Raw genomic sequence first — 12,007 nt, forward strand, 5'->3', positions numbered from 1 at the left:
AGGTCGAACAGTGAACCATCGAATCGATATTTCAGGTAGACCCCAAGCTCCAAGTCTTTTATGGCATAGTTCAAGACCCAGGTAAAGAATAAGTTGAACAGAACTGGAGCGAGTACACAACCTTGTTTCACTCCATTTGAGGTGGCAGTCTGAGAGCACTTCACCTGTCATGTTGTCATGAAACAGCTCAATGATGTGGACAAACTTCCTTGGGCACCCACGTTTCATCAAGATTGACCACAGCGCTGCTCTGTTGACAGTATCAAAGGCCTTGGTGAGGTCAATAAATACAGCGTACAGGTTCATGTTCTGCTCAATGCACTTCTCCTGCACTTGTCTGAGTGCAAAGGTCATGTCCGCTGTGCTCCGACCAGGTTGAAAGCCACATTGTGTTTCTGGAAGATTTTCTTCTGAGACACTAGCTGTGAGTTGGTTCAATACTATGCAGGCGATGATCTTCCCAGCAATGGACAGAAGCGATATTCCCCTGTAGTTGCCACAGTCTGCTTTGTTGCCCTTGCTCTTGTTGAGGGAAACTATTATAGCATCACGGAAGTCCTGTGGCATGTCTTCATCTTCCCAGATGCAAGTTATTATGTCATGAAAGGCCTCGAGAGTTGCTGGGCCTACTGCCTTGTAGATTTCGGCAGGGATTCCATCCTTTCCTGGAGCCTTTCCAGTACTCATCTGGAGCTTTACTCTGTATCTAACCGTGCTGTACCTGCCCTGGGAGTGTTTGATGGGACAGTGTAGAGGGAGCTTTACTCTGTATCTAACCCCGTGCTGTACCTGCCCTGGGAGTGTGTGATGCTGATGATGGGTATCTCTCAATTCTAAGAGCACATATATTCACCAATACATATTAAATAATGGCAAAAATTGAACAAATGAAAATTCTGATTGTGGAAGTTAGTTTTTGGTGCTGAATGTAGTGGACAATATCCCCGAAAGCACAGGGCCGTCTGCTGGACTCTTACTGGTTAAGAATTCTTTGCGAACTTTGAAGGTGTCAACGATCGGCGACATGATTCCCTCCATGGTGCCCATCATGCTGCCCAATCCCAGGTTAATGAGCATCAGGAAGAAGAGCACAGACCAGAATGGCGAGGCCGGGAAGTGTGTAATAGCCTCGGTGAAGGCAATAAAGGCCAGGCCTGTTCCCTGGACCGACTGCAAGAGATGAGAAAGAGGGAGTGAACGGCAGCAATGGAATAATCGTTCCCGGACCGCCTGCAGCCCCTTATCAATCGACACACTGATATCAGAGCGCCATCGATCAAATATTAACAAAGGCCGCGAGTTTCCACTTCCGGCACAAACTGCTCAGAATTGGGCGGTGCTTTCGAATTAATTTAAAAAAAATACATTAAAAATTATCCCTTGATATGTTTAAAAGTAACTTGGTGATTAATACAGCGGAACATCAGCTTATCACAAATAATAATCAGTTTATCAGTGTCTACTTTAAAACTATATACAACCATTGATTAGTTGGTACACTTGTCAGTTTCTTAGTAAATTAGAAATAATATTTAAAAGCTTTTCAATTGTGCCTCTGAGTGTACTTATGCTGAACAGAACCAACTTCATTTGAAGAGCCTCCATGAAGACCCAGATACAGGTACAATTAGTGGAAACTCGCCACGGTGATTTGTGGGCGGGGCTAGTGCTGTGGGCGGGGCTAGTGCTGTGGGCAGGGCCGACTTTTAAAACCAGCGCAAAACATTGCGGAAACTCAATGGAACTGCCGCTTGAAATTCCTGGATATTTTGTGCTGGTTTGGCCGATTTCAGGAGAATGGTAGTGGAAAGTCTCGGCCCTTATGTTTGTGCGCACAGTCTGTCAGCATTTATAAATACTTACGGCTACCTTTATAATAGAAAATACTATGTAAACCAGTCATGCTGTAATTGCATTCTCCCACCAGCGGGGGCAGCAAGTACAAACTGGAAACTGCACAGGATATGAAACAGCACAAGTGTGCGAGTGTGCAGAGGGTGAGAGAGCAGAGACGCTGTGATAGGGTAACATAGCAACAGTGAGGCAGGAGAAGTCCTGCGGCCCATCTAACCCACCCACAGTATCACCTTCGGCCCATCGAGCCCTCCTACCCACAGTATCACCTTCAGCCCATCGAGCCCTCCTACCCACAATATCACCTTCGGCCCATCGAGCCCTCCTACCCACAATATCACCTTCGGCCCATCGAGCCCTCCTACCCACAATATCACCTTCGGCGCATCGAGCCCTCCTACCCACAATATCACCTTCGGCCCATCGAGCCCTCCTACCCACAGTATTCTCGGTGCATTTCTAATAACCCTGAATCCCAGTTGTTGACCAGAACCAGCCTAGTTTCTTCTTGAAATACATTAATGTTTCTTGTTCCACCTCCCGTGCCGTTAATTAGTTCCACCCACCGCTCGATTAACAAAAATGTTCCTCCTGCATTTCCTATTTTTCCTTTGTTGTTCTTAATTTGTAAATATGATCCCTTGTTCTTAAATTCTTTACACGGCGGAAAAGCCAACATGGCCTCAATAGCACAGAATAGAGCGAGGCGTGAGAGGGCACGGGCGGGAATAGAGCGAGGCGTGAGAGGACACGGGCGGGAATAGAGCGAGGTGTGAGAGGACACGGGCGGGAACAGCGCGGAGCGTGACAGGGCACGGGCGGCAATAGAGCGAGGCGTGAGAGGACACGGGCGGGAATAGAGCGAGGCGTGAGAGGGCACGGGCGGCAATAGAGCGAGGCGTGAGAGGACACGGGCGGGAATAGAGCGAGGCGTGAGAGGACACGGGCGGGAACAGCGCGGAGCGTGAGAGGGCACGGGCGGCAATAGAGCGAGGCGTGAGAGGACACGGGCGGGAATAGAGCGAGGTGTGAGAGGACACGGGCGGGAATAGAGCGAGGCGTGAGAGGGCATGGGCGGGAACAGCGCGGAGCGTGAGAGGGCACGGGCGGCAATAGAGCGAGGCGTGAGAGGGCACGGGCAGCAATAGAGCGAGGCGTGAGAGGGCACGGGCAGCAATAGAGCGAGGCGTGAGAGGGCACGGGCGGGAATAGAGCGAGGCGTGAGAGGGCACGGGCGGGAATAGAGCGAGGCGTGAGAGGGCACGGGCGGGAATAGAGCGAGGCGTGAGAGGGCACGGGTGGGAATAGAGCGAGGCGTGAGAGGGCACGGGCGGGAACAGCGCGAGGCGTGAGAGGGCACGGGCGGGAACAGCGCGAGGCGTGAGAGGGCACGGGCGGGAATAGAGCGAGGCGTGAGAGGGCACGGGCGGGAATAGAGCGAGGCGTGAGAGGGCACGGGCGGGAATAGAGCGAGGCGTGAGAGGACACGGGCGTGAGAGGGCACGGGCGGGAATAGAGCGAGGCGTGAGAGGGCACGGGCGGGAACAGCGCGAGGCGTGAGAGCGCACAGGCGGGAATAGAGCGAGGCGTGAGAGGGCACGGGCGGGAATAGAGCGAGGCGTGAGAGGGCACGGGCGGGAATAGAGCGAGGTGTGAGAGGGCACGGGCGTGAGAGGGCACGGGCGGGAACAGCGCGGAGCGTGAGAGGGCACGGGCGGGAACAGCGCGGGTCGTGAGAGTGCGGGCGGGAATAGAGCGAGGCGTGAGAGGGCACGGGCGGGAACAGCGCGGGGCGTAAGAGTGCGGGGCGGAAAGGCTCAGAAATTGTAACAACAGAAGTCGAGGTAGGAGGCTTCACAATATGGGACATAAGACATGGCCATGTGAGAATCTTTCTGCTTCTGAACCCCCTTGCCTCCCTCGGTCTCGCACACTGTTGCTGTTTCTGGGATGCACAAGGTCTGAGGGTGCGTGGCAGTGTCTCAACAGTCCATCACCCTCACACCACTGTCCATCACCCTCACCTCATGTTTCAACATTCCGGTAAATAGCCACCGTGTCTCACCTTATCCAGCTCATCCTCCAGCTGACACGTGTCCAGCCCGAGTGCGCTGAAATGGTCTTCTTTCACGGTCTTTATGACACTGTACATCTCTGCATAATCGGAGGCTGTGAGATGGGAGAAGTTGATGTGTGGTGGTATCAGGTCGTGGCTCAGGACGTTGGAATTCAGGTACCCAATAATCTTTTCCGAATTCCTGCCAACAGGAGAGTGCAGAAAGAAAGATCCAGCCATTTATTGTGGGTCAAACAGTGGCAGCACCAGGAACAGCAGAGTATGGTCAGAATCCCAGTCGTAAAGGTCAGGAAGATATCCAACCACAGGAACTCACTAACAACAAAATCAACTTCATCATACCCCACACTCCGAACAAATCCCATAACTGCAACCAATCAGATCACAGAGGCCACTACCCCTTCAACCAATCAGAACAAATTCTGGGATCTAATTGGTTTCTGGTTCTGGGCTCTGATGAGTTGAAGGAACCTGGAATCTGATGGGTGGAAGTCTGAGATGTGATTGGTTCAAGGAACTCTGCAACCTTGCACCATTGCCCTTCACACAAACTCAATGTTTAATAATTTACCAGGAAGATTTAATCTGTGCTCCAGGTTTACAACTACGTAGAGACAGAGGGGCCGAGATTGACCCCGATCAAAAAGAGTCACACTCGCCAACCTTGAAGATGTTTCTCTATCCCAATCCACGGGGTGAAGGATCGAGCGATTTTGAGTATTTATTTTAAATTCAGCTTCTGGTGAGGGGTGAGGGGTACCCGGTCACTTTGATTCATCAGTGCCGGGCTGACGCGTCACAACATCCCTACCCTTTAGTTAAAGGGGCGGGCCTCTGCAAACTGCAAATAGGTTAGTTAGGCCCACTGGGCCACCAGGGAGGGTTTCGGGCAGGCCAGTGGCCTGGTACCCAAGAGGGGGCGTCAGGCTGGCCTGTTGGTGGCCCGGCTGAACCCGTGGCCACCAATGCCAGGCCTACCTCGGTCGACAATTGAAATAAAATGGAGGCACCGGCAGTGTACCCTCTCCTTTAAGGGCGGGCGCGCTGACCAGCTTCACGGGGGGAAGCCCTCGGTGGTACCGAGCGGCGGTGCGCTGCTCCTGCGGGGTGATTTCCCACGCGGGGTGGAAGGGGGTCAGCGTGTGCCCAGAGCGGGGGGCAATTTCGGGCCGCATAGAGTCTGGTTAGACCTCAATTAGATCATTGTCCTCAATTCAGGGCACCACACTTTAGCAAGGATGTCAAGACCTTGGAGAGGTGCAGAGGAGATTGAGCAGAATGTTACCGGGGATGAGGGCCTTCAGTGATGTGGAAAGACTGTTCTCCTTAGAGAAGGTTACGGGGAGATTTGATAGGTGTTCAAAATTATCAAGGGTTTTGATACAATAAATCAGGAGACACTATTCCCACTGGCAGAAGGGTCGGTAACCAGAGGACACAGATTTAAGGTAATTGGTAAAAGAGCCAGAGGTGACATGAGGAAAAATAAATTATGCAGCGAGTTGTTGTGATCGGGAACGTGCTGCCTGAAAGGGCAGTTAGCGGGGAGCAGATTCAATAGTGACTTTCAAACGGGAATTGGTTAAATACTTGAAGGGGGAAGATTTGCCGGCTATGGGGAAAGAGCAGGGAGTGGGACTGATTGTACTCACAGCACAGACATGTCTCCAAGTCAACAACAGCTGGTTGGTGGGAGAGCTGTAGAATGTGGAGAATTGGGGAGGCCACCAATAAATGGGGGAATGGGGTGAAGAGGGCAGGGCAGCAGGGAATGGGGGAATGGAGGGAGGGGGGGAGGGCAGCAGTAGATGGAAGTGAGAAGAGTGGTGAGAATGTGGAACTCGGTACCACGTGAAGTGGTTGAGGCGAATAGCAGCGATGATCATAAACACCAGCATAGACATAAGGATTCTTCACCCACGCCCCTCAGTCACATCTCTGTCCAAAGATACAGCTTCAACCAACGTATGTATCGCCTAGCTCCTCACCCCCTCATGTTAAGCGGTGCACAAGGGGATGAGATGTTTAAATGTCGGATTCACACCAGCTCACAAAGCTGTTCGCCATTATCATTGAGCTGGCTTCTGATTCTGTGCAACTGACAAACTTACGTGATGACACATTTCTCATTCATGACGTTGGCTTTGAATCCCAGGACTGCAAAGACCACAAGTGTTGCCAGAACCGAAGTGAAGAAATTAATGAAAGCAACAAGGGTTGCATCGAAGTGGCAGTTGTTGTCTTTCTTGTTGTAGCTGGAGAACGCGATGACTCCCCCGAACCCGAGGCCCAGAGCAAAGAAAACTTGTGTAGCAGCTTCCCTCCAAACCTGCGACTCCATCATCTTCTCCAACTGTAAACATATAATGGCAGCTTAATGTAAAACCGAGCAAGACTGAGCCCCAGGACACAGGGCCAGGCCAGTGAGTGACGGAGAGCAAAGGGTCGCTGCTGAGTTAGCCGATGTCAGCAGCCAACGCACCACAACTGGCCAGGGGCAGGAAGGGGAAGAAGAGCAGATGGTTCCTGCACCGAATGGCCATCCAGTGACCACAGTGTGTGTGTGTTTACAGACTGTCCACACCCACTTAGTGAAACTGCCCAGAGGCTCCGACAGAGTTCTGTAAACATCCTGAAACAAGTCGGATGGACCGATCCGGGAGGGTACAGACGCAGAAAGGAGTAAACAGTCCAAAGAAATGAAATAGAACCTGGCTGGACGAGCGAATCCCACACTGAATCTAACCCGCGGTTGTTAATCTTTCACTTAGTTCCCCCACCCACTTGTTTCTACAGTGAGTTTCTGTGTACTGCAAGCACTGAAATACCTTGGGAGTGAACATGTGAAGAATTCCATCGATTGAACCCCTGAGGAGAAGACTTCGAATCAGGAAGCAAATCAGAACGACATATGGAAACAGAGAACTGAAGTACATCACCTGAAAATGGAGACAACAAACCTGTGGAATCGTATCTGATGAGTTACAAGAACAATTCCTTAACCTCTGGGAACCACCAGAGCATTATCAAAACAATACTTCATTAACCATGGAAACAGTTCGGTTTCAGAGTTCGACTCCTGTATACAGATTACAGTGTATATACTGTCCCCATCAAACACTCCCAGGGCAGGTACAGCACGGGTTAGATACAGAGTAAAGCTCCCTCCACACTGTCCCATCAAACACTCCCAGGGCAGGTACAGGGGGTTAGATACAGAGTAAAGCTCCCTCTACACTGTCCCATCAAACACTCCCAGGGCAGGTACAGCACGGAGTTAGATACAGAGTAAAGCTCCCTCTACACTGTCCCATCAAACACTCCCAGGGCAGGTACAGGGGGTTAGATACAGAGTAAAGCTCACTCTACGCTGTCCCATCAAACACTCCCAGGGTAGGTACAGGGGGTTAGATACAGAGTAAAGCTCACTCTACGCTGTCCCATCAAACACTCCCAGGGCAGGTACAGGGGGTTAGATACAGAGTAAAGCTCCCTCTGCACTGTCCCATCAAACACTCCCAGGGTAGGTACAGGGGGTTAGATACAGAGTAAAGCTCACTCTACGCTGTCCCATCAAACACTCCCAGGGCAGGTACAGCACGGGTTAGATACAGAGTAAAGCTCCCTCTGCACTGTCCCATCAAATACAGAGTAAAGCCCCCTTGGGAGTCCGGGGATTGGTGGCAGTCAAGAGTTCGGGCAGTTTGAGGAGGCCTATAAAAGACCCGCGAGTTCAGGAGGCCGGGCAGTCGGAGGAGGCCAGCCGGTGCCGGTGCTGGGGCAGAAGGTAAACAAAGAAGTAGAAAGAAATTGAAACGTGACGTCACAGCCAAGGGGGGAAGTGATTGGCTAGTGATTGGTAAGTTGTTTTTCTTTTCTTTTTCTTTATCGGTTGGTAACCTTTATCATTGTTGTTGCCAAATTAAGTTAATCTAGTGGTTAAGTCATGGCAGGAGAGCTCGGACATGTGTCATGCTCCTCCTGTGCTATGTGGGAAGTCAGGGAGGCTTCCAGTGTGCGGGAAGTGTATACTGCTCCAGCTCCTGACAGACCGCATTGCAGCACTGGAGCTGCGGGTAGATTCACTCTGGAGCATCCGCGATGCTGAGGATGCTGTGAACAGCACATTTAGTGAGTTGGTCATACCGCAGGTAAAGGTTACACAGCCAGATAGGGGATGGGTGACCAACAGGAAGAAAAGTGGAAGGAAGGTAGTGCAGGGGTCCCCTGCGGTCATCCCCCTGCAAAACAGATACACCGCTTTGGGTCGGAACCAATGTCCTAGGGGGAGTGTTTGCTAGTGCTGTTGGGGAGGGGTTAAACTAATATGGCAGGGGGATGGGAACCTATGCAGGGAGACAGAGGGAAGTAGAATGGGGGCAGAAGCAAAAGATAGAAAGAAGAAAAGTAAAAGTGGAGGGCAGAGAAACCCAAGGCAAAAATCAAAAAGGGCCACATTACAGCAAAATTCTAAAGGGGCAAATTGTATTAAAAAGACAAGCCTGAAGGCTCTGTGCCTCAATACGAGGAGTATTCGTAATAAGGTGGACAAATTAACTGCACAGGCAGCAATTAATGAATATGATATAATTCGCATCACGGAGACATGGCTCCAGGGTGACCAAGGCTGGGAACTCAACATCCAGGGGTATCCATTCAGGAAAGATAGACAGAAAGGAAAAGAGGTGGGGTAGCGTTGCTGGTTAAAGAGGAAATTAACGCAATTGCAAGGAAGGACATTAACTTGGATGATGTGGAATCTGTATGGGTGGAGCTGCGGAATATCAAAGGTCAGAAAACGCTAGTGGGAGTTATGTACAGACCACCAAACAGTAGAAGTGAGGTTGGGGACAGCATCAAACAAGAAATTAGGGATGCCTGCAATTAAGGTACAGCAGTTATCATGGGCGACTTTAATCTAGATATCGAAGGAGGAGTTCCTGGAGTGTATTAGGGATGGTTTTCTAGATCAATATCTCGAGGAACCAACTAGGGAGCTGGCCATCCTAGACTGGGTGATGTGTAATGAGAAAGAACTAATTAGCAATCTTGTCGTGCGAGGCCCCTTGGGGAAGAGTGGCCATAATATGGTAGAATTCTTTATTAAGATGGAGAGTGACACAGTTAATTCAGAGACTAGGGTCCTGAACTTAAGGAAAGGCAACTTCGATGGTATGAGGCGCGAATTGGCTAGAATAGACTGGCAAATGATACTTAAAGGGTTAGCGGTGGATAGGCAATGGCAAACATTTAAAGATCACATGGATGAACTGCAACAATTGTACATCCCTCTCTGGAATAAAGATAAAATGGGGAAGGTGGCTCAACCGTGGCTAACAAGGGAAATTAAGGATAGTGTTAAATCCAAGGAAGAGGCATATAAATTGGCCAGAAAAAGCAGCAAACCGGAGGACTGGGAGAAATTTAGAAGTCAGTAGAGGCAGACAAAGGGTTTAATTAGGAGAGGGAAAATAGAGTACGAGAGGAACCTTTCTGGGAACATAAAAACTGACTGCAAAAGCTTCTATTGTTATGTGAAGAGAAAAAGATCAGTGAAGACAAACTTAGGTCCCTTGCTGTCAGATTCAGGTGAATTTATAATGGGGAACAAAGAAATGGCAGACCAGTTGAACTAATGCTTTGGTTCTGTCTTCACGAAGGAAGACACAAATAAGCTTCCGGAAATACTAGGGGACCGAGGATCTAATGAGAAGGAGGAACTGAAGGAAATCCTTATTAGGTGGGAAATTGTGTTCGGGAAATTGATGGGATTGAAGGCCGATAAATCCCTGGGGCCTGATAGTCTGCATCCCAGAGTACTTAAGGAAGTGGCCTTAGAAATAGTGGATGCATTGGTGATCATTTTCCAACAGTCTATCGACTCTGGGTCAGTCCCTATGGACTGGAGGGTAGCTAATGTAACACCACTTTTTAAAAAAGGAGGGAGAGAGAAAACGTGTAATTATAGACCGGTTAGCCTGACATCAGTAGTGGGGAAAATGTTGGAATCAATTATTAAAGATGAAATAGCAGTGCATTTGGAAAGCAGTGACAGGATTGGTCCCAGTCAGCATGGATTTATGAAAGGGAAATCATGCTTGACGAATCTTCTGAAATTTTTTGAGAATGTAACTAGTAGAGTGGACAAGGGAGAACCAGTGGATGTGGTGTATTTGGACTTTCAAAAGGATTTTGACAAGGTCTCACACAAGAGATTGGTGTGCAAAATTAAAGTACATGGTATTGGGGTAATGTACTGACGTGGATAGAGAACTGGTTGGCAGACAGGAAGCAGAGAGTCGGGATAAACGGGTCCTTTTCAGAATGGCAGGCAGTGACTAGTGGGGTGCCGCAGGGCTCAGTGCTGGGACCACAGCTATTTACAATATACATTAATGATTTTGATGAAGGAATTGAGTGTAATATCTCCAAGTTTGCAGATGACACTAAGCTGGGTGGCAGTGTGAGCTGTGAGGAGGATGCTAAGAGGCTGCAGGGTGATTTGAACAGGTTATGTGAGTGGGCAAATGCATGGCAGATGCAGTATAATGTGGATAAATGTGCGCTTATTCACCTTGGGGGCAAAAACGCGATGGCTGAATATTATCTGAATGGCGGCAGATTAGGAAAAGGGGAGGTGCAACGAGACCTGGTGTCATGGTACATCAGTCATTGAAAGTTGGCATGCAGGTACAGCAGGCGGTGAAGAAGGCAAATGGTATGTTGGCCTTCATAGCTAGGGGATTTGAGTATAGGAGCAGGGAGGTCTTACTGCAGTTGTATAGGGCCTTAGTGAGGCCTCACCTGGAATATTGTGTTCAGTTTTGGTCTCCTAATCTGAGGAAGGACGTTCTTGCTATTGAGGGAGTGCAGCGAAGGTTCACCAGACTGATTCACGGGATGGCAAGGCTGACATGTGAGGCGAGACTGGATCGACTGGGCCTGTATTCATTGGAGTTTAGAAGGATGAGAGGTGATCTCATAGAAACATATAAAATTCTGACGGAACTGGACAGGTTAGATGCAGGAAGAATGTTTCCGATCTTGGGGAAGTTCAGAACCAGGGGACACAGTCTAAGGATAAGGGGTAGGCCATTTAGGACTGAGATGAGCAGAAACTACTTCACTCAGAGAGTTGTTAACCTGTGGAATTCCCTGCCGCAGAGAGTTGTTGATGACAGTTCATTGGATATATTCAAGAGGGAGTTAGATATGGCCCTTAGGGCTAAAGCGATCAATGGGTATGGAGAGAAAGCAGGAAAGGGGTATTGAGGTGAATGATGAGCCATGATCTTATTTAATGGCGGTGCAGGCTCGAAGGGCCAAATGGCCTACTCCTGCACCTATTTTCTATGGGCTCAAGTTTCGGGTTGAGTTGCTCCTAGTTTTTTGGAGCAACGAGTTTAGTTTGGAGTATGTTAGAAATTGCAATTCACGGATATTAGTTTGCTCCAGTTCTAGTGAGTTAGTTTAGGTTGGCTTTAGGTAAGGTACTTTTTTTCAAAAGGCGGTGTGTCCAGCCACTCAGGCCTGTGTTGCAAGTTTCGGCAGTGAAAACTTACTACAAACTAACTTAGGATGGAGTGAGTGTCCACTTTTGTAAGTTCTGAAAAACCTTACCTAGAGTTAAGTTTAGTGCAGGCACAGCCAGAGACAGAGGGTGGGAAGCATTAAACACAAAGGACACATCAACATCACAACAGCGGGGGGTTAAGGGAAGTTAGAGAATTTTCCATAAACACCTTCACAACAACATTAAAGAAGCAAAGTACATTTAAAGCACTAAGCACTAAACAAAGCACAAAAAGTAATAAGCAATTAATCAATAAAAAATAGAAGGAACCCTGCACCTAAAGCACCAAGACCAAAGTAATATGTAATCAATCAATAAAAAATAGAAGTCCTACCTTTATGTGAAGGGAAGATGTCTCTGTCAGTGTCTCTCTCTGTAGTGTCTCTCTCTCTCTCTGTATCTGACAGTGAGGGGTGTGGGGAGGGGGTGTGTGTGTGGTGTGTATCTGTGTGTGTGTATGTGTGGGAGTCGGGGGGGGGGCTGTGTGGGAAGGGTGGGGTGTG

At 49.2% G+C, this 12,007-nt stretch overlaps 1 protein-coding gene across 2 annotated transcripts in view; it reads right to left on the minus strand.

The window, feature by feature from the left end:
- Positions 1-12,007, minus strand: part of slc6a17 (solute carrier family 6 member 17) — a 78,637-nt gene that overhangs the window by 43,451 nt on the left and 23,179 nt on the right. Inside the window, exons 5-8 of one of the 2 annotated variants that reach the window (XM_070859509.1) lie at positions 6,760-6,870; positions 6,043-6,284; positions 3,920-4,112; positions 978-1,161 (exon numbers count right to left, since the gene is read on the minus strand). In XM_070859509.1, coding sequence (XP_070715610.1) covers positions 978-1,161; positions 3,920-4,112; positions 6,043-6,284; positions 6,760-6,870 — 730 coding nt within the window. Of the gene's footprint in view, positions 1-977; positions 1,171-3,919; positions 4,113-6,042; positions 6,285-6,759; positions 6,871-12,007 lie in introns of both variants that reach the window. The other variant, XM_070859508.1, reaches the window with a different exon arrangement.

Source organism: Pristiophorus japonicus, chromosome 17, assembly GCF_044704955.1.
Source record: "Pristiophorus japonicus isolate sPriJap1 chromosome 17, sPriJap1.hap1, whole genome shotgun sequence".
Lineage (NCBI taxonomy): Eukaryota > Metazoa > Chordata > Chondrichthyes > Pristiophoridae > Pristiophorus > Pristiophorus japonicus.